This window comes from Protobothrops mucrosquamatus, unplaced genomic scaffold (genome assembly GCF_001527695.2).
Source record: "Protobothrops mucrosquamatus isolate PMUCROS unplaced genomic scaffold, P.Mucros_1.0 scaffold146, whole genome shotgun sequence".
NCBI lineage: Eukaryota > Metazoa > Chordata > Lepidosauria > Squamata > Viperidae > Protobothrops > Protobothrops mucrosquamatus.
In genome coordinates, this window is record NW_015386512.1 from 587866 (window position 1) to 613338 (window position 25473).

A 25473-nucleotide genomic window follows, 5' to 3' on the forward strand; every position below is an offset into this window, starting at 1 on the left:
AGAAATGAATTGATGCAACAGGAAAATATTTCACATTTCCTTACTCTTAGCGGAATGCCTATGGAATCCAAAGAATCATCAGCCATATGCTGAGAATTATTGACAATTCTCTTCTGTTCCTCTACTGCATCTTCCGTGCTTGGATTTAATTTTTGTTGAACAGATATACCATCTACTTTATCAGCGACTGGTGGATCAGGCACTGAATCTGTGAACAAAAGTAGCAGTCACCATTGTTATAAAATATTTAACATCAGAACCTTGGGGAAATACAAATGAAGTATCTTATTGGTTTAAAAGAATGTAATTTTCAAAATGACTGAATAAAGAAGGAATTTTAGAAAAGAAAGTATCTGTTCCATATTTCCTTTAACAGTGCATTCTAACTATTTTGCAGAATATATTATTTTAAACCGTGGGACCTTATTCACTGATTCTCAGATCAAAAAGCACCACATAGGCAAGCACCACATAGGCCTAGCAACAGAATCATAGTTAATTTCTCTAATGTAACTGTTACTACAATGCAGCAGTCTTTAAGCTCTACCTCTGCCAGATTCTCCGGAAAGATTTCTGGGAAGGGAGAAGGATCATAAGCTAACTCATCCAAAATGCACCAAGTTTCAGCAAACTGTGATAATGCTGTGTAGCATACACTGGAAAAAAGCAACATATTCATGCTTAAGAACATGCACGGTGAGCTCAAGAACAGTATTCTAAATGGAAATTAAACTTGTGCAGTCATGTTTCATGCAATATAGTCTGCATTCATCCCAGAGTATCATGAGCAAATCCATCCCAGAGCTGGATAATTATCTGAATGTTTTAACATATTTTTATGTATTTTTCTGGACTAGTTCCCTTCAATAACAACTAACATTTTAAATCAATAAAGATTGATCCCACCCACTTTTGAATGTGATCTTAATATTAAATTCTTGATGATTTGAAAATGTTGGATGCTAATACAGAAAAGTATCAGACTAGTCATTCTGGCAAAACTGGGGCTGGACTATCAGAACTAGGCCGCAAAAATCCATATAATCATTAGGTACAAACTAAGAGGTACATTAGGTACAAATACTTTGCTGATATTTCATGATCTGTGGCTTGGATATATGGGGGATATTTCAAGCTCTTTTTAAACGATGGGCCCAGTGTCTTCTTTTTCCAAGATTGCCTTGTGGAATTCTGGAGAAAAGTAGCGTAAATATGTCACAGTCACCGAACAAAGTACAATTCCTCTACCCCTGAATTGCAGTTTTTTCCTTTACGGATTCACTAATGATACTCTATTAGATAAAAAGCACTTGACTGAATACAGCAGCAGAAGCATCAATAGCTAGAAATAGCATAACAATATTTGGGGCATCATACCTGCAAGGCTATTAAGCCTTTTTTGCTGCTCTGCTGTGGGAAAGAGAGGAGAGGAAAAGACAAATAAATTGTTGAAACCATGGTTGCCCTCAACTCTTAATAAGACTTTCACACAATCTGTTGAACAAAATCTCAAGAGCTTGAATACCCCACCCCTATTGGCATTTCATCAAAACCAACAATTTTAACCCCTTGCCCTTCAAATAAAAGTGCTGAGCAAGAGTTCCATATGTAATGCATGAGTAACATGTTTATATATTCGATTCAAACAAATTGGCATACATACGTGTTTTTTTTTTCACAAATTCAGAAGGCTAAAAATCCCTAAGAACTTTCCAAGTGCTTCATAGCTTCCTTGCTGGAAGCTACAATACTAACTTGCTACCAGCAATATGGGCACTGAAACTCAAAACATTGGGACAGCACAAAACAGTCCACACACACTAATGGGGCTTGGAATGAACCCTTTGGAATGAACTCCCCCCAGAGATCCGGGTGATTCCGGATCTCCCCTCCTTCCGCCGCGCCCTCAAGACGTGGCTTTTTAAGCAGGCAGGACTGGCCTAAGTATTACTTTTAATTAGTTTTCTATTGGTTTTAAAGGATACTAATTGGCCTATTGCAATATTTTATTTTAATTGATTTTAAAATGTGGTATGTTTTTTGTATTTGTTTACTTGTTTTTAACGGGCTGTAAGCCGCCCTGAGTCCGCAAGGAGAAGGGCGGGGTAGAAATCTAATAAAATCAAATCAAATCAAATCAAATGGAGACTAAGTCTGAGTGAGGATGTCTTGCCTTACAAGGTCCCCTTATATGTTTTATTCAAGAAGAATTCTATATGGTGCACATACAGAGCAACATATAGCTGCACCTTTATTGAATTAAGTGAGATGCAAGATTCAAACTGTAACATTTAGTATGAACGATGACAAATATTTATTCTGGTTTATTGAGGTGGAAGCTATTTGTGATTCTTCAGAATAGAATCTGGTCTCAAGATTCTTCCCTACTTTTACTGATCAATCCCAATTTACTGATTAATCCTGATTTATTTGCAAGCCAGTTTATATCTGTATTCACCAGACCAAAAGTAATGCTGATAAATGTTTGGTATATTCCAGTGATGATGAACCTTTTAGAGACCGAGTGCCCAAAAACCGCCTCGCCCCTGCCCCACCCCCGCCTCTCCTACCCGAAGGGTCACCCACCGCCTCCACAGCCCACCACAGCAGATTGCCCAGGCAGCCCAGCAGCATCATGGCGGCCATGGCCTCTGTCCGCGCACACGAGGGGGCGCGAGGGCGGAGTCTTGTCCCTGCTGCCCGGCTGCCATGTCCTTGGCTGCGCTACTCTGTGCAGGCTGCACCCGGGGTGACTCTCCTCAGGGGGGGGCTGCTGGTGAGAAGGGGGCCACGGGGGGTGGCGGGGCTGGGGCGACAGCGTGCGTGCCCACAGAGAGGGCTCTGAGTGCCGTCTCTGGCATGCGTGCCATAGGTTCGCCACCACTGGTATATTCTTTGGTAAGTGTGCGACAGTATCACAAAATGGATATTGCATTCACAACAGCTCCAAAAAAATCCTTGTGATCTATAACCAAACTTTTGTTAAGATCCAAAGGGTCAGCAATACCAGATCCAAACATAACCAGCCCATAAGAGTCGACATCTTCAATCATTATTCTCTAAATGAAGAAAGATTACAGCAAAGAAGCCTGAGAACTACCCTCTGCAGAACTTTAAATCTGAAGACCAGACAGCAAAGTCTTTCTCATAGAACTTCATGAAATCACAAAGGGACAAGTTCTAACCATCTCCGATACTCCACAAGTAAAGAAAGCTATCATAAATAGACCATCAGGCAGCTTATGAAAGCTTAGGTTGAAAAACAAGGCCTTATTTTAAGAGTTTATATTATCTTTGAACAGCTGAATGCTCTTGAACATAACAGTTGGTCCTCCAGTTACAGAAGCAATTGGGACTGGGATTCCCATCACCGAGTGATGCAGTTGTAAAATGCAATGTCACATGACCAAAAGCAATCCAGTCCCAGTTATTGTCGTAACCCAGGATGCAGGGTTGCTAAGCAGGAAGTGAGGAAGTCACTGTCAAAGCAAGAACATCCAATGCCTGGAAGTTCTTTGAACTGTTTCGTTAATCGGAACCATGACAGTCACAGGCAGTGCTTTTTTTGTTATAGAACGCACCGGAACAGAGTTCCGGCGCCTTTTTTCGATGGATTTTCCAAGTTTTAAAAGTAACTTTTGAAAATTTGATGTTTGGTTCACGTGGACTTGAATCGCCCTGTCGAGCGTAGCAGATCGACAGCAAAATCATAAAATGGTGCATGCGGGCTGCTTGTGTGTCGAGTCCGATGTATGTGTACTTTGTCCGCGCTGGTTGTGATGGCGCTGCTCAGCTTGTGACACTGCTCGGCTTGTGATTGGTTGTGTAGTCGTGTGCTGAGTGCTTACTGTGGGCAATGACCATTATATTTCGTTACACAACTGATGTGTGTGGGTGAGTGTGTACAGTGATTGACTACGTGAGAAAGGTAAACAATTTATTTTAAAAAAATCAGTGAATTTAAAATATTTTTTTAATTTGTAGTGTAAAATTTACGACGGACATTTGCCTTAAATACAATAAATTAAATTTGTGTTAAGAACTGAATATATAATTTTTTTAAATAAAAGATTAAGAAGATGGGAGTTCTGGCACCTTTTTTCTTGCAAAAAAAACCACTGGTCACAGGTAAGGTATTGCACAGGGGTGGAGGAGGTCCTGGGAGGCCTAACTTGTGCAGTGTGGCACAAGTTCAGGGAGGCTAGGAAATGAGGGCACAGGATGGGAGTGAGCTCAAGAAAGGTGGGGAAAACAGAGTGCAGAGAGGCCAGGGAAAGAGGGCATGGGGTATGTGTGTGCAAGCAAAGAAAGGCCAGGGGGCAGAAGGAGACTTACTAAATGACTTGCAATCTTCCCTGCTGGCTTCCCACTGGCTTTGTTTATGGAAGGGGTAGGCAACCTTGGCTCTTTTATGACTCGTGGACTTCAACTCCCAGAATTCCTGAGCCAGCATGGCTCGGCTTGGAAAACCTCTCCCTTTCCCCTCAGCATGGCTGGCTCAGGAATTCTGGGAGTTGAAGTCCACGAGTCATAAAAGAGCCAAGGCCTAGGCCGCTTTATGACTCGTGAACTTCAACTCCCAGAATTCCTGAGCCAGCATGGCTCAGCTTGGAAACCTCTCCCTTTCCCCTCAGCGTGGCTGGCTCAGGATTTCTGGGAGTTGAAGTCCACGAGTCATAAAAGAGCCAAGGTTGCCTACCCCTGGTTTATGGGAAGCTGGCTGGGAAGATCACAAATGATGATCATGTGATCACAGAGACGTTGCAATGGCTGGAACTTCAAGGACGGGTCATAAATCCTGCGTTCAGCACCGTCGTTAACTTCCAATGGTTGCTGAACAAATGGGCATAACTGGAGGACTTCCTGTGGATAGCCTGGAGCAGAAGACAACCTCTCTAATTCACTTTCTGAATGAAGTCAGATGACTAATAATGGTTTGTTTTTGTTTTGTTTTGTTAGAGATGGAGGCCTGCCAAATAATACGGTGCCTGGATTGAGAGAAGCAGCATAACATTCTTCAGAGGAATGAATGAAAGTAGTTTTAGACTATTTACATTAGGCTCACATAAGGTTTTTACCTTCCATTTCCCCTGTACCTAAGGAGTGGTAGGTGGAAAGAAGTTAAAGGAAGATTTTCACATTTCTTTATAGTTATGATGTCTTTCACATCATGATCATCACATGATTTTTGGGGAGGACCACAGCCCAGCTGTTTGTTCAGGCTGCACAGAACAAATGTAAATGAGCAGCCTACTTCTTCCTCTAAAAATAATGCCACACTTAATCATGAGAAAAAGGTATCAAGTTATAGACATGGGCTGAAATTTATCCTAGCTGATTCCTCCTACTCATTTTAGCAGGCAGATTCCATCTTCCGAGTCCTGCAATGGAATTAAGCATTTTACTATCTTCGCGATAGCCAGAATTAATTGAATGGGCTTCACGGAAGATGTTGATGTAAAAAACGGAATATTCTGTAAGATCACAGTGAGTGCTGTGCCTTTCAAACATGCACATGCACAAATTATTTCTTTCCTTTCCCTTCCCAGTTTATAAGATCTTTAGAAGCCAGAGTAAAGGCAAGACGAAAAGTAACTGAAAAAAAAAAAGATAAAAGGAATAGATGCAGGGAATGGACAAAAAAGGTAAAAAAAATAGAACCCCAAAGTTAATTGCCCTTTCAAAAAACAGAATGCAGAAGTTGTGTCCTGGACAGAGACAGGAAAAGACCTGGAGATAAACTTGCTGTTAAATTAGCAGAGACATCTGTCTTATGATTCCTAAACTTTCCTCAAGTGTAGGCCAGCACAAAACAACTATTGGAAGTCTCATTCTCACTAAACAAATCACATTCACTTCTCTATAATTACAACAAAATCTTCTACATCTTATACAGTATTATGTCAGTTTCAGAGTTTTAAATATAGCCTGGTCTCTAAACATTAAAACAGGAAGGCACTTTTCAGCCTATGGACCCAGAAACCTAAAGGCAATCCACCGATTCCGTCATCTCTTATGTCTTCTTCCTATGACTATAAATATACATTTCTCATCAACTGGTTAGAAATCTTTCACTGTGCAGTAAGAAACAAAACATCTGCTGCACAACAGCACATAAGAACAATTATAAACAGAAAAAGAAAATTTGCTCTAGAGCTTAAAGCTCCAGGCTAGAAACCAGAAGACTCTAAATCAGGAGTCTTCAAACTTGGCCCTTTATGACTTGTGGACTTCAACTCCCAGAATTCCTCAGCCAGGCACCCTGCTCTAAATTCTACTGCTGCCTTAGTCATGAAAGAGACAGTGATTTTAGGCCAGTCACTTTTTTTCAGCCCAACCCACCTCACAGGATAGTAGTTGTGTGGAAAACAGAAGGAGGAAATAGTATTAGGTATGTTTGCCACCTTGAGTTATTTATAAAAATAATAAAGATGGGATGTAAATAAATAAATATGGCAGAATGTACAATGGAAGTCAAGTGAGATGTAAGCTAATATAACTGTACCTCAATCTCAGAAAACAAGTTATCAATTTCTGGGGGGGGGGGTTTCCCCTCAAACCTTTTAAAAAGTTTTATTTTTTCACAGTTGCATTATAAAAGGCTACTGATGTGAACTATGTTGAACCTCATTTGGCTTATTACACAATAAAGTTTACTTCAGACATACAAAGATTTTGACTGCCTTTTGTTTGTTTTGTTTGGTATTTTGAATAGCATTATATTAGCTAGATACTTTGGGCACTTTTTTTGTCCTTTACTTTGTGATTTTCTTTGTCCCTTAGGAAATGTCCCTATTCTGGGAAGTTTGGCGTGTCTTCCATTTCACGACGGCGTCCCCGTCACCGAATAATATTTCTAGCAAAATATGAACCAGGAAAAAGAGGGGCTTTCATTTTACCTCTGTTGTGCTGCAGAAGGACAATTGTAGGGTTGACAATTGTGGTGGAAGGGTAAGCACCCAAAGATCTGTTGATCGTCATTGAGACAGCAGGGCCGCCACTGGGCTTAGAGGCTTCATGTGGCTGGGGGCAGGTATCCTGAAACACACAAGTGTGAAGATCATTACCGCATAAGATTGTTGAGGACCGTTTTGGCAATGAAAAAAACAACAACAAGCAAATGGAACAGTTTAACATAACCCACCAGCACAAGAAGTTGCTTTCACACAACATCTTTCTTGGTGCACATACAGAAAAAAGGATGAGTAATTACATTCTGGGCCAGAAAAGAGAAAGTAAATACACAGAGTTACTGGCAGGAGTGGTTGTTTTTTGCACATGCTAGCCTCATGCTTGATGAGCTCTCTCTATTTTAGAAAGAAGATTGGCAATACTATTTGCAAGCAATTAGCCAGCAGGATGTTAGTAAAACCAGGACTATGCGAGGGAGGAAGAATGTAGAGTCAGTCAGGACAAAGACATTCCAGTTTGGAGACTGATAAAAACCTGGTCAGCCACAACCAGTGGCAGAATCTCTTCATTTGTGGTAATAGAAATACACTTACTGCTTCAGGCATCAAACAGTCTAAGCCCATGTAGTCATTCTGAAGCTTGAAACCCAAAATATCTGGAAATGTTTTTCCAAGCTGAGACTGAAGGCTTAAAGGATTCTGCACAGATAATCCGTAATTGTTGACTTGTATTTTGCTGGTGCTCCCAAAATAAATTATCTACACCTTGACCAGTTCAGCAGCTGCTACTATCCAAAATTCAGTGAAGTGATTCCACGAGACAGAACATTGGGGGACTGGCAGAGTGGCTGTGCGAGAACACAGCTAAGTTAACTGCTATTCTGGACTGGACTCTGTTTCTAAGAAGAGACCATGAGAGGGAAAACTGAAAGAACCTATGACTGGAGGCTGATCCTCTTACTGGCAAGGATCCATCTGGATCCCTGAATTTGAGATCCCACCCCACCTCACTGTAGTTCGAATGTGCTATGTTTGTGCTTCAACCTTGCTTGCCTGTCTCTGTGACTGAAGGATGAAGGGAAGCATCATTCACAGTGGCAAAAACCTTTTATTGACTGAAAATCTGATTGTAAAAGTGTCCAAGACTGAAGGGTAGTACCATCTGTTAATAGTTATAGTAGCAGAAACAGGAGCAGCTTCAGTCCCCATATTGGCACAGTAGACTCTAGATCAGGGCTTTTCAACCAGTGGTACGGGTACCACCTGTGGTACATTGGCACCTGGCAGGTGGTACGTGACCATCCTAGGAAAATGGTAGTGGGGGAGGGGAATGAGCTGAACCGGTGGCAGCACCGCACAAGCCTGAGAGAGAGATGGCTGGAGCTGCAGGGCTGTCAGGGCTGTCAGGGTGGAAGCGCCAGGATCAGTGCCACTTTCCAGCTGATCGGCGCTTCTTCAGGGCTGTCAGGACTCAGTGGAAGCGCCAGGATCAGTGCCAGGCTCCAGCTGGAGCTCAGCGCTGATCCTGGCGCTTCTGCTGAGCCCAAAAGAAGTGCCGATCAGCTGGAATGTTGCAGCATCTCCAGGGTCTTGTGATTTACATTCAGATGCTTGGCAACTGATTCATATTTATGATGGTCACAGTGTCCCAGGATTTCAGTGTCATTGTAACTTCGAACAGTCACTAAGCAAACTGTTGTAAGTCGAGGACTACCTGTACTTTATCACTTTTTTCCTTTTTTCTTTTTTTGAGTCCTCAAGTTTTTGACACCTTGCTAGGCGACTGGTGGTACTCGGATATTGCCATATCCTAAAAGTGGTACAATGGGTAAAAAGGTTGAAAAGCCCTGGTCTAGGTCACGTTCAAGTATGCCAACCTCTCTGGGGCATGTTTAATGCATTGCCAGATGCTACTGATTGGTTCACCTATCATACTTAGATGAGAGCATGAGACATTCCAAGGGTTGGGTGACCAACCCCGACATACAGACAGACCTATAAGAGGTACCCATCAATCAGGATCCTCAGTAACAGTTCTCCAGATAGTAGCATGTTGACACTTATCACCCATGAGGATCTGATGGAGCACCTTGTCTTTAACCTGAACTTCTTCCTGATGGACTTTTCCAATCTAACACAGCCACTGAGTCTTAAGACCTACCACCTGCATACTGCCAACATACAACTGATGGTAAGGTTGTCCCTCCAATACTAACTTATCTGGGTCATACTCATAACTAGACCTTGTAAAACAAAAGAAATGTTACTCTCATAAACGTGGAATATCAGGTTGCAGGGACTCTGTACTCAAATCTCATATCACTAGCACTCTTGGCTACAAAAGATTTCCCGAGAAGGCTGAGATCCATGGGCAATTTCCCTAATAACACAATTTTAGTCACCGTGGATATTTAGGCAGTAAACACCAACATCCCCCACAAACATGGACTTCAAACCATTAAGAACATCATCACTAATACCAATACACCATGCCTAGCCATTAGACTGTGGGACTTTGCATTCACCCTTAACCACTTCACCTGTGGTAATAAAGTATACCTGCAAATCAGTGGCCCAGCCATGGGCAGACACATCACTCCTCACTCCAACAGCTTGAACTTGACCCTAGAGTCTACCGTGCCAATATGGGGACTGAAGATGCTCTTGTTTCTGCTGCTATAACTATTAACAGATGATATTGCCCTTCAATCTTGGACACTTTTGCAATCAGATTTTCAGTCAATGAAAGGTTATTGTCACGGCTGACCCGGAACAATCCTTTCTTAAGGGTTATTTGTCTCGCGTGTAACCTGGATCTGCATAAGCATCTGTCTTCCTTTCTTCCCTCCCGCCCCACCTCATTACAATTTGATGGCTGCAGCTCATGAAAGCTTATCCCTTACAATCTGTGAGTTGAAAAATGTGCTATCAGACTCCTTCCAATCCATAACTAGACAATGGTTCATCTGAATGAATCATATTGAGTCTTATGGAAGAGACTGATGTGGCTGAATGGCTCATTACCCCTTTGACTGATGCCGTTCACATTTTGAGATAACTGAATGTCTCTTTCTCAGGGCTAGAGCAGTACTTTAATGATGCTCACAGGTAATGGAGACCCTGTATATTCCTTAGTCTCTGCACCACCTCAAATGCAGTGGGTCTCAGACACAATCCCTCAATCCTCAACACTCTTGGCTTGCTCCTTTGGCCCTTCCACAACCATAACACAGCTAATAGGGATGCTCAGGTGGGATGAGTTGATTATGAGGCCACACATACCCACATATGGTGTGGATGGAAGAGATACTTTGGTCCAGAGAGAAGAGGACATTCAAACCTCTTATCATTGCCTGTCTGCCAAAAAGGGCAAGGTGTGGGAAGTTGGATTTTATGTGTATGTTTGTCTCTATGCATCCTGCAAAAGAAAACAGGTGTGGCAGATAAATAAAAATTGCATAAACGGCTACTCTCAAAAAGGGTTAATAATACTATGAGGATGCAAACCCAAAGAGTGTTAAACACGATGAGGCTCTGCATGTATTAGTTTCATTTATACAGATTTATATTCTGCCCATTCCCAAATGGTTTTAGAATTCACGGATGGATGGAGAAACTGAAATTCAAAACCAGCAACACAATCCTTCTAAACATTTCTTAAAGGCTTGAATAAAAATATTGGTTTTCAAGCCCACTAAGCACAGTTTGTTCCATGATGAAGCCCCACCATGGATAAAGAAGAATTTAATATTGGTTGTAAATATAGCAGAGCTGCTACATCCAGTCAACACCCTTTCTACTGCACCCTGGCCATATTTCTGATCCATCTTCAAAGGCTACTCCACAAATAATGCATTGCATATTTCCTAACATTCCTGGCACAGTATGTTCTAAGGATAGGAAAGGCAATCTGTCCTAAGACATCAGATCTTCCATTAACTCAATCCCAGTGGTATGTTAGAGAGCAACTTAGGTCTGTTGCTTTTAGCCAAATAGGATGTTTTATGGCTGGCTCTAAGACAGCCATTTTGTGAACAGGTAGGTCTTCTGTCATAATCATTTTGAGTGGGTCCACTTCACGCCCTTGTTGCAACCTCCCTAAATTTTGCGCCCCTAACCTAATCCATGAATAATAAAGCTCGCCTGGCCCAAGATCCAGATAACTTCCCAGGATATCTCCAGCAAGAACGTATCTAAGGAAGGCCCTTTCTGCTCCTGTGTCATTTAGGATGACCCTTTTCTCCCTTCAGAGGGAAGGGAAATCTTCTCTGTGTCATCTCTGGATGAAAACAATTCTTTTCTCTCCTTGCAACAGATCTGATTCAATTATTTTTTCTGTGCAGAAGGAAAGATATGGATGTAATTATGATTTCCACGGAGAAAGATTATGCCCTGTACAGAAGGATCTCCTGAGGAGATGGGAAAAACTCACGGACAATTAATCCAGCTGCTCCTCATTCATGATCTAAGGCAGGGGTAGTCAACCGTGGCTCTTTTATGACTCAGGAATTCTGGGAATTGAAGTCCACGAGTCATAAAAGAGCCAAGGTTGACTACCTCTGATCTAAGGCTTCTATCATGTATTTTTGGCTGTAATATGCTGGTTACAGCTAAATGCATAGAGTTTTTAAATATGAAAAAAGAGGAAAGAACAGAATTGAATATTATAGGAAAGAGTTTTGAGGCCAGAAGAGACAAACGATATACATGCCACAGAACAGAAGCAAAATGTCATGCCACTATCAAAAAGTGCCAAAAGTCCAGGTTTGGTATGCCAGTGAAAGGTGATTTCAACCAGGGTATACTTATTTAGCAGTAGACTCAGCATGGGCGTAATAAGGCTTACTGTTCGAAAGACCATTCCTGTGCTTTCAGTCGCCAAAATGCTGCTTGAGGTTTCTGTGGCGGGAGGGATCAGTAGAGGAGGTGGTGAGGAGAGTGAAGGCAGTTTTGCGTGAGTGTGTAGCGCAGTCTGAGGTGAAAACAATGGGTGCTGGTGGTTGGGAGTTTTCTGGAGGTGAGGGGGAATGAAATCATCTAGCGTTGGAAGGGCCAGAAGGAAACCAGGAGACACGTTGTTTGAAATTTCTAAACCTTGGTCAAAATGGCGGAGAGGTGCTGGTGATGTGCTTGGGCTGGATTCTTCTCTGCCTGGATGAATCTGTTGGAAAGGCCCTGTTATAACCTCAGTTTGAACTGAGGTGGTGGGAGAGGAAGTGGCAGCCTGTGGGAGACAATACCTTGAGATAATAACAACAGAGAGGTGCAGGACATTCAACGACCCTACCTCAAGGAAAGAGCTGCTCATGAGAGGAATCTTTTTTCCAAAGTAGCACATTTTACACAAGTGACAACTTCTCACATAGCACTCAAATATCATCATCAGTCAACGGATGAACTTAAATTACCCTCTATCCTCACATAATGGCACCTTGTGCCAGCTGCCACATTGGCCCTTATCTAGAACATGAAAGGTAGTAAGGGACTTAGAGGCCAAATCCCATGAAGAACAGTTAAAGCAGGGGTCTTCAAACTTGGCCCTTTTATGACTGGTGGACTTCAACTCCCAGAATTCCTCAGCCAAGCTGGCTGAGGAATTCTGGGAGTTGAAGTCCACCAGTCATAAAAGGGCCAAGTTTGAAGACCCCTGAGTTAAAGGAACTAGGTATGTTGTGCTTTAAAAAAAAGCGAATGGGAAACACTGAAAGGTTATCATAGGGAAACAGTTGTGGATATAATCTCTACAGTGCCCAAGGATACAACAAGAAGTTTTTCAGACTCATCTGTGACATAAGGGGGAATTTCATGAGCCTGAGATCCAGTAAATAGTGGATTTCTGCTTTGCAGTCAGAGGTGTTCCAACCTGGTTTTCAAGCAAAAGTTTGACGTCTAAGATGGTCTGAGGATTCTTGCCCTAGGTGGATTGCACCAGGGTTCCTTCCAACCCTAGAATTCTATGAGTCCATAAAATAGTGCAATATGCTTTCATAACAACTAGCTGAAACACCAAGGATGCCTTAACAATATATATATATGATTAAAAGTGAATCTCATATCCAAATGTGATAAACTATGGTTTCTCCTAAAGAATCTAAAATAAAATTACATTCAGTTCAAGCTATGTTTTCACTACTATGTAACAAATTCATACTTCTATTGCCAAAGCCAAACAAGCCAAGAGAAATTTAGACTTTAAGAAAAAAATGTAAAGAATATTTAAATAAAACTGGACACGGAACCACAGAATTATCAGCAACTTCTTAACATTGCAGTGAAGGAAATCTTGTTAGAATTTATTTCTATAATGATTTTTTCCGATATCAAAGCTCTCAGATTTAGATGCAAACTATCTAGACCTGATCACAGTAACAGTGTAATTAGACTACAAGAAGATTAACAACTGGGAGAGAAAAGAGGAAAGACAGAGGATGGACACAGCCCTCCTACTGTACATGTTATGATGATGATTAAGATTATGATTCTCAAGAGGCGTATTTTGGAAATTATACAAATCATAACCAAGTTTATTCTTTTCTGTATTCCAGGGGATCCTAGAATACACTGGACCAAGTACAGAAGGATTTCCTGATGCATCTGACTGACAACATTTTGGAAACACTAAATCATGAAAACAAACCAACCAATTCACTTTTTAAAATACCAGCTTGACAAAGTAATACTCCTTGGGTGTAAATACAAATTACTCAAATTACAAGTCAGAGACACATCTAAGACACATGCCTTTTTCATACCCATCTAGGCTTTCAGTTAGCTACTTACTTGTGGCTTGATCTCAAAGAAGTTTGGTCTCACGCTCCAGTAATCCTTCACAGACAGAATCTCCCTATTTGAGTCAACGCCAGACAGTCCTCTCCAACCATCTACAAAATGAAGACTTTCGGATCATTTAAACAATACTTAACGATGAAGATTTATGCTTGCACAAACAACCGATGTTTTGAGGAAATAGTAAAAAAAAACAAACTGAAGCTTTAATAATTACCTGTGTTGGTTTCTCCTTTCTGTTCAGTTGAATGAGCTGGTGACAAGCATCAGAGGGAATAAGAGAAGGGAAGAGACATCGTATTTTAATACATGAGAGAAGAGCAGAGAAACGGACTACTTCATTTTGTCCCCGGAACACTTTCCAGCAAGGCTGCCTAATTCCCATAGAAACATGACTCCTTACAACGCCTGACCTTTACAAACACAAAGCCATAGTTCAGAGCAGTGAAGAAACAATTGTTCACTGACATTTCATTCTAGCACACAAAAAGGCAGCCAGAGTTCTCAGGGAGACTTTCAAATGCCACACATTATTTCAAATGGAAGATTTCAATATTTAACCTATGATGCAGGCCGAGAGCGGAAAATGTGCCTGCCCTTCTTTAGCCTTGCCAGAAAAGAGGATTGAGGCTTACAAACCAGCAAGTGCCTTTAAAAGCACCGATATATCACATGCTATCTTTGTGGAGACCAGCAAGAACACCAAGTAGTGTTAACACTTTCAATGCTTGCCTTATTTATACTGCTCTGCTAGGTTTTACGGGGGATGCTCTGGGAGATTATGGTCTCAAGGACGCCCAGTTTAGGGTAGTCCAATGGCTTGTGGACATAGATTTGCAATATTTAAGAGCCAGAGCCAATAAAACCTGCTCCCCTTTGATCTTCAGCCATTCTAATAATTATGGATTGAGGATGGCTTCATATTTCTATACTCTAACCAAGTATAGAAGAGTTTTTTCCCTGGCCCATTTCAATGTCTTGCCCTCAACACTACTCGATGGGCGATTTAAGAGGCTCCTGTTTAGTGAGCGACTATGCCCCTGTGATAGGGCCGAAGTTGAAACTGTGGAGCATGTCTTATCATACTGCCCTATGTATAACACAGGATGAATTAAATTATTGTCTCTCCTTGGAATTGATCCCTCTGGTTCTAATGTTAGTAATTTGGTTTTATATTGTCTAGGGCAGGGGTAGGCAACCTTGGCTCTTTTATGACTTGTGGACTTCAACTCCCAGAATTCCTGAGCCAGCCATGCTGAGGGGAAAGGGAGAGGTTTCCAAGCTGAGCCATGCTGGCTCAGGAATTCTGGGAGTTGAAGTCCACGAGTCATAAAAGAGCCAAGGTTGCCTACCCCTGGTCTAGGGGATGGCTCCTCCTATATTACTTCTCAGGTTTCTAAATTTCTTTTAATAGCTGTAACTACCAGAGGAGAACGTTGTAATTCCCTTTAGCCAAGGCTTCTGGTGTTTAATTGTTTGTGATATATTTTTCTTGTGTTTTCTTTTGTTGCACTTGCATTTTGGTCTGTGACCGCAAAATAAAAATTATTATTATATACTGCTCTGAAATCGTAACAGTCAAATCCAAAACTCTCCTTTCGGGGGCTAGAAATATTATCATGGCATTGCAGATTTCTTAACTAGATTCCAGGCAAGTTTATGCCTTTTTTTAAAAAAAAACAAAAACAAAAAAACCCTCCTTCTGACATTTTTCTATGTTTGATTTTGGCACCACTTATCTTTCCCATCCTTCACAAAACATGAGAAAAATAATCTCCCTAGCTCAGCAACACACTTTTCAAAACACAACTAAGAGAATCAGCACAAGAAGCTCATTTCCATGGTAGGAACCATTCCTTTGGGGTTTGCTGGAAATGTATAGAAAGAGCGTGGGAAAGAAGGCCAAATAGCAGCAGCATGAAAGAAGCTGTATAGTAAAAAAAAACCCTGAAAATCAGGCATGATCAACTTTTCTGGACCAACAATTAATTTTATGTCATGCCCTCAAAAATAATCAAAGGCCGAAAGGACACATAGAGAGAATAAGAGAGCAGAGCATAAATAGTAATAATTTACTATTTAAATAAGTAGTAAGTAGCTTAAATAAACAGACCTTCTTCATTCCCCCAATATTAACCGGATTATTCCAAAAAGTTTAGAACGTTGTGAAAACTTTAGCATAAAGGCAGCACCTATTAGTACACAATTATTATTTATTTACTATACTATGTTTTATTTATTATTAACTATCGTTCTCTTGCCCAATAATCGCTTCCTTAAGATAAATTATTCCAAACCATTAAGGGGCAAGGATGAAAATGTACATTTTAGAACAGGCATGTCAAACTCACGACGTCACGCAACGTCACGCGACGTATCGTGACTTTTTCCCCATTGCCAGCAATGAGGTGGGCACGGTTTCAGCATGATGCATCTGGCCCATGGGCCGGCAGTTTGACATGCCTGTTTTAGAAGATAAACTGATTGGTTAAAAAAATGTAGCTAAACTAAATATACTGTAGAGTCAAATTAGTCTGTAGGTCTTAGATCAAACCATTTTCATTTCTATTTTCCCTCACTTTAAACCTTATAAAGACTTTTTCCAGTCATTTGTCAATGGCAGCCATCAGTAAATGGCAATGTTGCTGCTGGTGGGGGCAGGACATAAAGAGTACAATTTGGGTTATGAGGCAGAGATGAGGCTTTCCTCCCTAAGGAAGTTGGAAATGGAATTTGAAAGAAGCATTAAATAAGAAGGAGAGAGGAAAGGAGAGAGAAATCTGCACAGGATTCTTGTGAGGGTAATATAAATGTCCCTGGATTAGTTGAGATACTATCATATGTAAAGAGCATGTGCAAGTCCATGATCAAGCCAAATCTTTTTCCAGTTTAGCATCTGGCCGCTGTCTGTCCAGCTCTGCATATAATTAATGATTTAACAGAATTGTGTGATAAAGGGGGCACTAAAGAAAAATGTGGCCTACTGATTCAGCTGTAGAGTTACAACAGAAGAGTTTAGCAGACTTTGGTCATAACAGGCAAAGATCTGTCCATACTCTATACATTTTTGTGCATGAATAAAGTTTCATTTCCCCTTTCATGTATGAATAAAATAAATTACATTTCCATGCATAAAATTCCATTCCCATTTTACAAATGCACATGCATGCATAGCATTCTGTAAGCTGAAGTCCACACATGTTCTTTATTACCTTTACTATAACTAAAACAGATGGCTAAGTACTTTAACAGTACACTGTGTGTATCAGTGCCATTTCCTACATTACAACATGCCTAAGGTGAATAATGATTACAGGATGGGCAGTGGCTGCTATAGCATGTTATCGTCCCCAGCAGCTATGTTGTAGTTGGCAGGGTCAAGCAGACTTGCTAGGGCTACTGCTAAATATGAGAAGGCATCACAAGAGGAGAGGGAGTATGACTTTAACATTTTTAATTCATGATTAGAGACCAAAAAACTTCCCATGGAGAAGATTACAGAAGGAAATTGATAATATTCTACTATTTCTCTATAAATATAGATAAAAGATAAAAGAAATAAACATATCGAATTTCAGTGCTCACAATCTTCTAATATCAATGGCAATGACCAGGGGAGCGTTTTATCAGGTTCGCCTGATTCACCAGTTGCGGCCGTTTCTGGACCGGGACGCCTTACGCACGGTCACTCATGCCCTTGTCACTTCCCGCCTGGACTACTGCAATGCTCTCTACATGGGGCTCCCCTTGAGGAGCACCCGGAGGCTCCAGCTAGTTCAAAATGCGGCCGCGCGGGCGGTGTTGGNGCCGCTTTTGCGCGAGCTGCATTGGCTGCCGGTGGCCTTCCGGGTGCGCTTCAAGGTGCTGACTATTATCTTTAAAGCGCTCCATGGCATCGGACCTGGCTATCTTCGAGACCGCCTCCTGCCACAGATTACCCCCCACCGACCTGTACGCTCCCACAGAGTGGGTCTCCTCAGGGTGCCGTCAGCCAGACAGTGCCGGTTGGCGACCCCAAGGGGGAGGGCCTTCTCTGGGGGAGCTCCCACCCTCTGGAACGAACTGCCCCCAGAGATCAGGGTGATCCCTGATCTCCCTTCCTTCCGCCGCGCCCTCAAGACGTGGTTGTTCCAGCTTGCGGGACTGGCCTAAGGGATTTTAAAGGGGTTTTAATCACTTTTAATCTGATCAGGTTTAAATATTTCTTTTTAATCAGTTTTAATAGGTGTATTATATGTCTGTATTTTATCCAATTGTTAGCCGCCCTGAGTCCGCAAGGAGAAGGGCGGGATATAAATGTAATTAATAAATAAATAAATAAATAAATTTAGCAAAAATACTACCAGTGGAGAAATCAGCAAGCAAAGAACTTTCCAATCAGTCTACCTAAAGGGTAAGAAAGGGTTATGAATTTTGCTTACCAGTGTGATAAAGGGAGCAGTGATGAAAAATATGGCTTATTGATTCAGCTGTGGAGTCATGACAGATGTAACAATGCTATATATCTATACCTATATCAGTGATGGCGAACCTTTTAGAGACCGAGTGCCCAAAGTGCAACCCAAAACCCACTTATGCATCGTCGGGTGCCGGGTGGGTGTGGCCCATTGGCTGGGTGTGGCCAATTGGGTAGGTGTGGCCCATTGGGTGGGCGTGGCTGCGGTGGTAATGGCAGACTGGGTGGGATTAAAAAGTTCAATCAATCAATTCCAACTTTGCAAGATCTTTTTTTCCCCGCAAGAAGTTAAAATTGATTGATTGATTGAACCTTTTTTTTTTTTTGCACACGGCGGCGGAGGCCTAAAGCGAAAAGGTTTTATAAAACCCAGCTGAAGGCCTAGGACTGGGGCAATGGCGCGAGTGCCCACAGAGAGGGTTCTGAGTGCCGCCTCTGGCACCCGTGCCATAGGTTCGCCACCACTGACCTATATCTATATCTACGTATATGTATATGTATGTATGTATGTATATAATGTATGTATGTATCTCCCCTTCATCAACACTGAAGATAAGGCAATGAACACTGCTAATTTGCATGCTTTTTTGGGATATATAGAAGTAAGTCTATACAAATAACAGAGGAATACGAAAGGGCTATGAAAGAGGGCCTTGAGGCAGTAACATGGAAGATAAGGGTAGCAAGAGTAATAGATAATGGAAATAAAGAGTGCATGAGAATATATGAAATACTGGTGGTTCACCACTGAACATATAGCTAAAACACACTACCAGCAAATAACCCAAATCTGCAAGGACTAAGTCAGGAAAGCTAAGGCTCAAAATGAACTAAGTAAGACATGCAACAAAGGCCCAAAATAATTATAGAAACATTTCTTTCAACATGTAAAAAACAAGAAAAAAGTCAAGGAAATGATTGGTCCACTATTGAGAGAAGATGGCAAGGAGGTAAGGGGAAGTAGGGAGAAAGTGGAACTGCTTAATTATTTGACAAAGTAGACCACAGCCTATTTCTTGGTAAAATAGAATATGGGATAGACAGTACCACCACCAGATGGATTCACAAGTGGCTGACCAACCATATTCAATGGGAAGTCCTCAATGGAACTACATCTACATAGAGGGAAGTATGCAGTGGGGTACCTCAAGTTCTGTCTTAGACCCAGTACTCTTCCAACATCTTCATAAATGATGTAAATGAGGGGATAGAAGGGTTATATTTTTAGATGACAGCAAGCTAGGGGCAATAGCTAACCCTGTAGATCAGGGGTGTCAAACTGCCGGCCCACGGAACGGTTACATCATACGGAAGCCGCACCCACACCAGCTCCGGCAATGCAAAAAAAGCCGCGATACGTTGCGACACGTAACGTGATGCGGCAAGTTTGACACCCGTGCTGTAGATGATAGACTCAATTCAGAAGACCTTAACAGACTTGAACACTGAGCCATATACAACAAAATGCAGTTCGGTGGTGAGAAAAGTTTTACACATAGGCAGGAAAACCAAATGCACAGATATAGACTAGGTGTTTCCTGGCTCAATAGTAGCAGCTATGATAAGGATCTAAGTGTCCTACTAGACCACCATTAAATATGAGCCAGCAGTGTGCTGCAGTTGGCAAAAAAGCTAATGCAGTCCTAGGTTGCATCAACAGAGAGATAGTTTCAAGATCATATGAAGTGACAGTACTGTTTTATACTGCACTGGTGAGATCACACTTGGAACACTGCTTCCAGTTCTGGTCACAATGATATAAACAAATGTCAAACTTCAGAAAGAGTACAGAGGAAAGCAGCAAAGCTGATAAGGGGTCTGAACACTGCCATTTTGAGGGGAGAGGGGAATGTTACTTCTGGATTGAAGAATTTAATGCTTTCACTTTGATATATCTGTGGGGGAATTAGGGAGAGGAGACCGGGCCCTCAGGGCCATCTGGATGGACTCCTTTCCAGCTAGTTCCTACCTGTTACCAAGGTCATGGCACCAGACAACAACTTATTATCACCTTCTCATCTTGGAGTTCTCAGAACACCTTCACACCAGTGGATTGGCTCCTGACGGACTGGGGCACTGGGGTGAGACTTGGACAATGGTAAATTAGTTTAACGATTCACGTGGGACCTTCAGATTCTGCCTGGCTTCTCTGCAATCACTTCCTCTCATTAAAAGTTCCTTTTGTAATAACGCTTGTTTCAAGAGTTATGCTTTTCTGAGAAGATAGCTGAGGCAGGACTTTATGTGTAGTCTGATAGCAGTCTTCCAGTACTTAAGGGGCTGTCATAGAGAAGAAGGGTTGACTATTCTCCAAAACATCTGAGGGCAGGTCAAGAAATAACAAGTGGAAGGGAGATCCAACCTAGAATTGACAGTGAGAACAATTAATCAGTGGAATGGCTTGCCTCTGGAAATTGCAGGTGCTCCATCACTGGAGGTTTTCAAGAAGAGATTGCACAGCCATTTGTCCAGAATGGTATAGGGCAGGGGTAGACAACCTTGGCTCTTTTATGACTTGTGGACTTCAACTCCCAGAATTCCTGAGCCAGCCATGCTGAGGAGAAATGGAGAGGTTTCCAAGCTGAGCCATGCTGGCTCAGGAATTCTGGGAGTTGAAGTCCACAAGTCATAAAAGAGCCAAGGTTGCCTACCCCTGGTATAGGGTCTCTTGCTTGAGCAGGGCATTGGACTAGAAAACATCCCTTCCAACCCTATTATTCTATGTTCTATGAATTGATGATTTATGGATTTGGGGATTAAAAAGGGTCAAAGAGGAAAGGAAAAGAATAAAATTGAAATAATAGGATAGATAGATAGATAGATAGATAGATAGATAGATAGATAGATAGATAGATAGATAGATAGATAGATAGATAGATAGATAGATAGATAGATAGATAGATAGATAGATAGATAGATAGATAGATAGACGGACGGACGGACGGACGGACGGACGGACGGACGGACGGACAGTAGTAAGAGCAGAAATCTTAACTATGTTTTCTCTTTTTTCTTTTTTTAAAATTTTTTATTTTTTATATATTATATACTAAAAATTCTATTTTTAAAAAAGTATGAATATGTGTATGGATGTTGAAGAAAGAAGAATAGCTTTCAAGATTGCAAAGTAAGGAGAGGCGTTATGTGAATGGAACTAATACACAGTAATCTACACTGAATTAAATTTTCTTTTTCCATCTGCCTCCAGTTTCTTCACTACTTTCGTTTTCTACACTTTGCATAGTAGCGCTTACTCAGAAATGGAACGGTGTGATGATTCTATGTCATCATGAGAACAAAAATATCCTAGAGAATGGCACATCCTGCTCAGTACCCATTTAAATATTCTTGCTCAGAGTTTGTTTACTATAATTATATATATATCTTTCTAAGTGAACACAACAAAATGCCATTGTAGTGAGATATCATAACCATTCAAGTAGAAGATATCAAATAGAAGATATTTCCTCTTCCCACAAAAGATCAGTAGAATAAAAACAGAATTTCTTGAGCTTCTATGTAAGTTGACTTTTAAAACATTAAAGTGAGTTGATTTACTAATCCTGAAAGAATGAATTCAAGTATTTTACATAAACTTAAAATGCACACTGAGACTTTATTCTCATATTCAAGTGCTGATTCATTCTTTATTTCACTGAAATTTGCACTGCGTCTTTGAAATGTTTGCTTATTTGCAATTATATTCTCTAATCAATCCTTGAAACTCACCTAAACATCAATTGATCCAATCTCAGCATGCAATTTCAGTTAACAATCTATGTGCTTCATTTTGGGATTATACTTTTTAAACCAGGGACTTGTCTGTTAACCCAATCAAGGATCAGAGGATCAATGAATTATTTTGTTTTTCTGTGATATGATTTCCCAGACTGGGTCTTACTTTTGGTGTGTTGGATGTCTTGTGTAGACTTTGGATGGCTAACCCCGAGACTCTTCTCAGAAGCTGCAGATGCCCAAAGAGTCACAGCTCCTTTTCCAGTACAGATTTTGCTGGACTCCTGATCTACAGGGGGGAAAATGTTGGAATATTGAGACCTGAAAGTAATTTAAAATCGTGATATATACATGATTGTTATTTCATTATTACTTTAAAGCAAACTGATTTATTCACGATCCTGCTTAATTTATTTCTCATTCCATGCTTAGGTTTGTATACGTATAACTAGATTACTGTAGCACCTTTGCAGGTTTGTATTCTGCTTTTCTTTCAAGCTGGCTGTTCTTCCAATATCATTCTATCCCACTCCATCTTATCCTTATAACAATCTTATGAGACATGCTAGACTGAGGCTTAGTAATCACCCAACATCAAGAAGCACACACCTTAACTGTGTGAGGATTTGAATATGGGACTCCTCAGTTATAGCCCAACAGTTCAAGAATCAAATTTCCAAATCAAAACAATGAAACTAAGAAAGTGGGAAGTAAAGCAAGAATGCCTAGAAATTAAATACTTGTACTGCACTTTAGAACAACTAATATGAGTCAGTTACGATTGTACGTCTTCCCATTCTTCAACCTCTCTGTAATGCTTAACAAATGAACTCCTTAAATGGATGAATATGACAGTGCTTCCCTCATCAAAGTAGTAAACTTGCATCTTTATTTTAGCACTTCAGCACAGAAATGAACTTATCAGATACCTCTTGTTTAAGATCTGAACTTTTTGAGTTCAAAAATGCTATTCTGATCTCATCAAAAGTATTCTATCAAGTGTGGAACGCTTCCGGAATTGTTAAAACAGGATTGGAACTCTCTCTGAAATACTGCAATTATTTCAAATTTAAACCAACCATTATAATATTAAAACAAGGCATTTCAAGCTTGAAAAAATTGAAATTCAAAAACTTTTGAATATTTTCCCATATAATATTTCTTTCTAGTCTGTCGATTTTGTATTATGCTTACTTATTGCCATATGTTCAATGCACCCTTAATTACTCAACTCTTCAGTGTGGATAAAACTGAATCCATTCAGTTCCTTCTGGATCTTCCGTTTTACCCCTTGGGATCCACCTGAAACTACCATCCAATCATAAATCTCATCCACCTAGTATACACTGAACTATGTCAGAATTTTGCACCACCATACTGCAGAACTGTGGTGCTGAGGCACAAATATTCACAAATTTTCATTATTTTAACATGGAATTCATCTTAAAACACTATCAAATATCCCATGTCCCTTTGATTTCCCACCCTTCTAGGCAGTCACTGTATTAAACTTTGCATGCAGTAAAGGTCAGAAGAAACATCTGGGTAGAATCAATAAACAGATTAAGTTTAAAGTTCTTTACTAACAAAAGCAGGCCTGTTTCATCCCAAGCATCAACGTTTCCAGTAGAGAAGAACTTCTGAAAAGCTGCCAGAATACCCCCAAAAGAGGTGGATCACAGATCACAGCATGATCCAGATGAAAAAAAAAGAATCACTAGATTTTACACACATCAAAAAGCAGCAGCTGTCCTGTGACAATAAGTACTGGAAATATCTTTGTTTTGATCCCACAAACCTTTCTCATGCTGGTTTATATTCAATGCTAGTCCATTCACAACATCATCTTCTTCGGTTTCTGAAAAATTGGCAGATACGATCAGTATAATATCCTCACAATATGGTTACATCAGGTTAGTAAAATGGCTAAACAACTGTACTGTACCCATTGCAGGAAAAAAAAGCCAGCAAAAATGACAAAGAAGAGACCCGGGTAAGAAAATTTTATGTAGTTGTCATTCTAGATAGAGATGGGGATTCTAAATTAAGTGTCATGTTCCTGCTTAACACTTATACATACCATATAATGAATTCACTAATTGCTGGCGTTAAACATTTTTTATTATTCATGAAAAAGATACAGCAAAACGTGACCCAAAAGTTGGTAGGAAAAAAATTGTCAGAGGAAAAAACAACAGCAAAAAAAAATGTGATCTAGTCCAGGGCTTTTCAACCAGTGGTACGGGTACCACCTGTAGTACATTGGCACCTGGCAGGTGGTACGCGACTATCCTAGAAAAGTGGTAGCGGGGGAGGGGAATGAGCTGAACCGGTGGCAGCACCGCACAAGCCTGAGTGAGAGACGGCTGGAGCTGCAGGGCTGTCAGGGCTCAGTGGAAGCACCAGGATCAGCGCCAGGCTACAACTGGAGCTTGGCGTTGATTCTGGTGCTTCTGCTGAGCCCAGAAGAAGCGCCGATCAGCTGGAATGTTGCAGCATCTCCAGGGTCTTATGATTTACATTCAGATGCTTGGCAACTGATTCATATTTATGACGGTCACAGTGTCACAGGATCATGTGAAGTGACCAAAACCTGCTGCAACCACCCAGCAGATGGGTGGAATAAAAACCAAACACCCCCCACCCCACCTCCACTGCCAATCCCCAACAGAAATGCTCACAACAATGAAAACCTCGGACAGGAGGAAGAGCGTGGCCGGGCGGGCAGGCAGGTGTCTCGCTCAGCTGTGGCTTGGGGGGCACTTTTTTCAGTGCCACTGTAACTTCGAACAGTCATTAAGCGAACTGTTGTAAGTCGAGGACTACCTGTACTTTATCACTTTTTTCCTTTTTTGGGGGGGGGGTCATCAAGTTTTTGACACCTTGCTAGGCGACTGGTGTTACTTGGATATTGCCATATCCTAAAAGTGGTACAATGGGTGAAAAGGTTGAAAAGCCCTGATCTAGTCCATCAAATGCGAAGTCCATTTAAGAAGTGGAGACACAGATAACTTCAGTATAATAACATTATTTCTCAAAATAAGGAAGTCTTGGCACATTCTATGATACAAATGCCTATTTGCAGGAGGATTTGATAGCAATTTGTTTGCAGATGTAACAATGAGCCTTAAGCTAGCTGCTCAAGAGTACGGAATAGAGTTTCTAAGGTTGCTATCTTCTGGGAGGAGACTTGATGAGAGGAAAAGTTGTCATTTGTCCACCTGGATCCATCTCCAAAACGCTTTTCTCTCAGATAGCCTAGCTTTTGGGGTCCTAGGTTGACCAATGCCAACACCTGGCCTCCTTACCTGAATGAGATTTTCTTTTCCTTGTTACCCCATCATGGTTGATTCAAGACTTCTGATACCCCTGGAGATCAGGCTGCCATCTTCTGGAGAGTCCAAAAACCAAGGGTGCCCACTTTATGTATGTATGAGAGAGTATATGCATATGACAGCAGGCGGTTCTGAAAGTGTGTGCATCTATTTCAAGTGCAGCTGGTTATTTGGAAGAATGTATCACAGGAAAAAAGGAACGGGAAACACTCTGGGAGCAATTCTTGAGAAGATTACTAGTAGAAATGGA

General features: G+C 41.1%; 2 protein-coding genes across 2 annotated transcripts in view; both read right to left on the reverse strand.

The window, feature by feature from the left end:
* The window catches only part of LOC107285095 (sorbin and SH3 domain-containing protein 1), a 76316-nt gene extending 65979 nt beyond the window's left edge, over positions 1 to 10337 (reverse strand). Inside the window, exons 1-3 of the mRNA XM_029283595.1 lie at positions 10194 to 10337; positions 6900 to 7038; positions 1378 to 1407 (exon numbers count right to left, since the gene is read on the reverse strand). Coding sequence (XP_029139428.1) covers positions 1378 to 1407; positions 6900 to 7038; positions 10194 to 10328 — 304 coding nt within the window. The 5' untranslated portion in view covers positions 10329 to 10337. The remainder of the gene's footprint in view (positions 1 to 1377; positions 1408 to 6899; positions 7039 to 10193) is intronic.
* Positions 10338 to 13676: 3339 nt separating this feature from the next.
* LOC114922381 (sorbin and SH3 domain-containing protein 1-like) lies at positions 13677 to 23792 on the reverse strand (the record flags this gene model as incomplete). Its single annotated transcript, XM_029283594.1, has 4 exons — positions 13677 to 13792; positions 13915 to 13950; positions 22055 to 22177; positions 23687 to 23792. Coding segments are annotated over 4 exons (378 nt in total), but the record flags the coding sequence as incomplete, so codon positions are not given.
* Positions 23793 to 25473: the final 1681 nt, after the last annotated feature.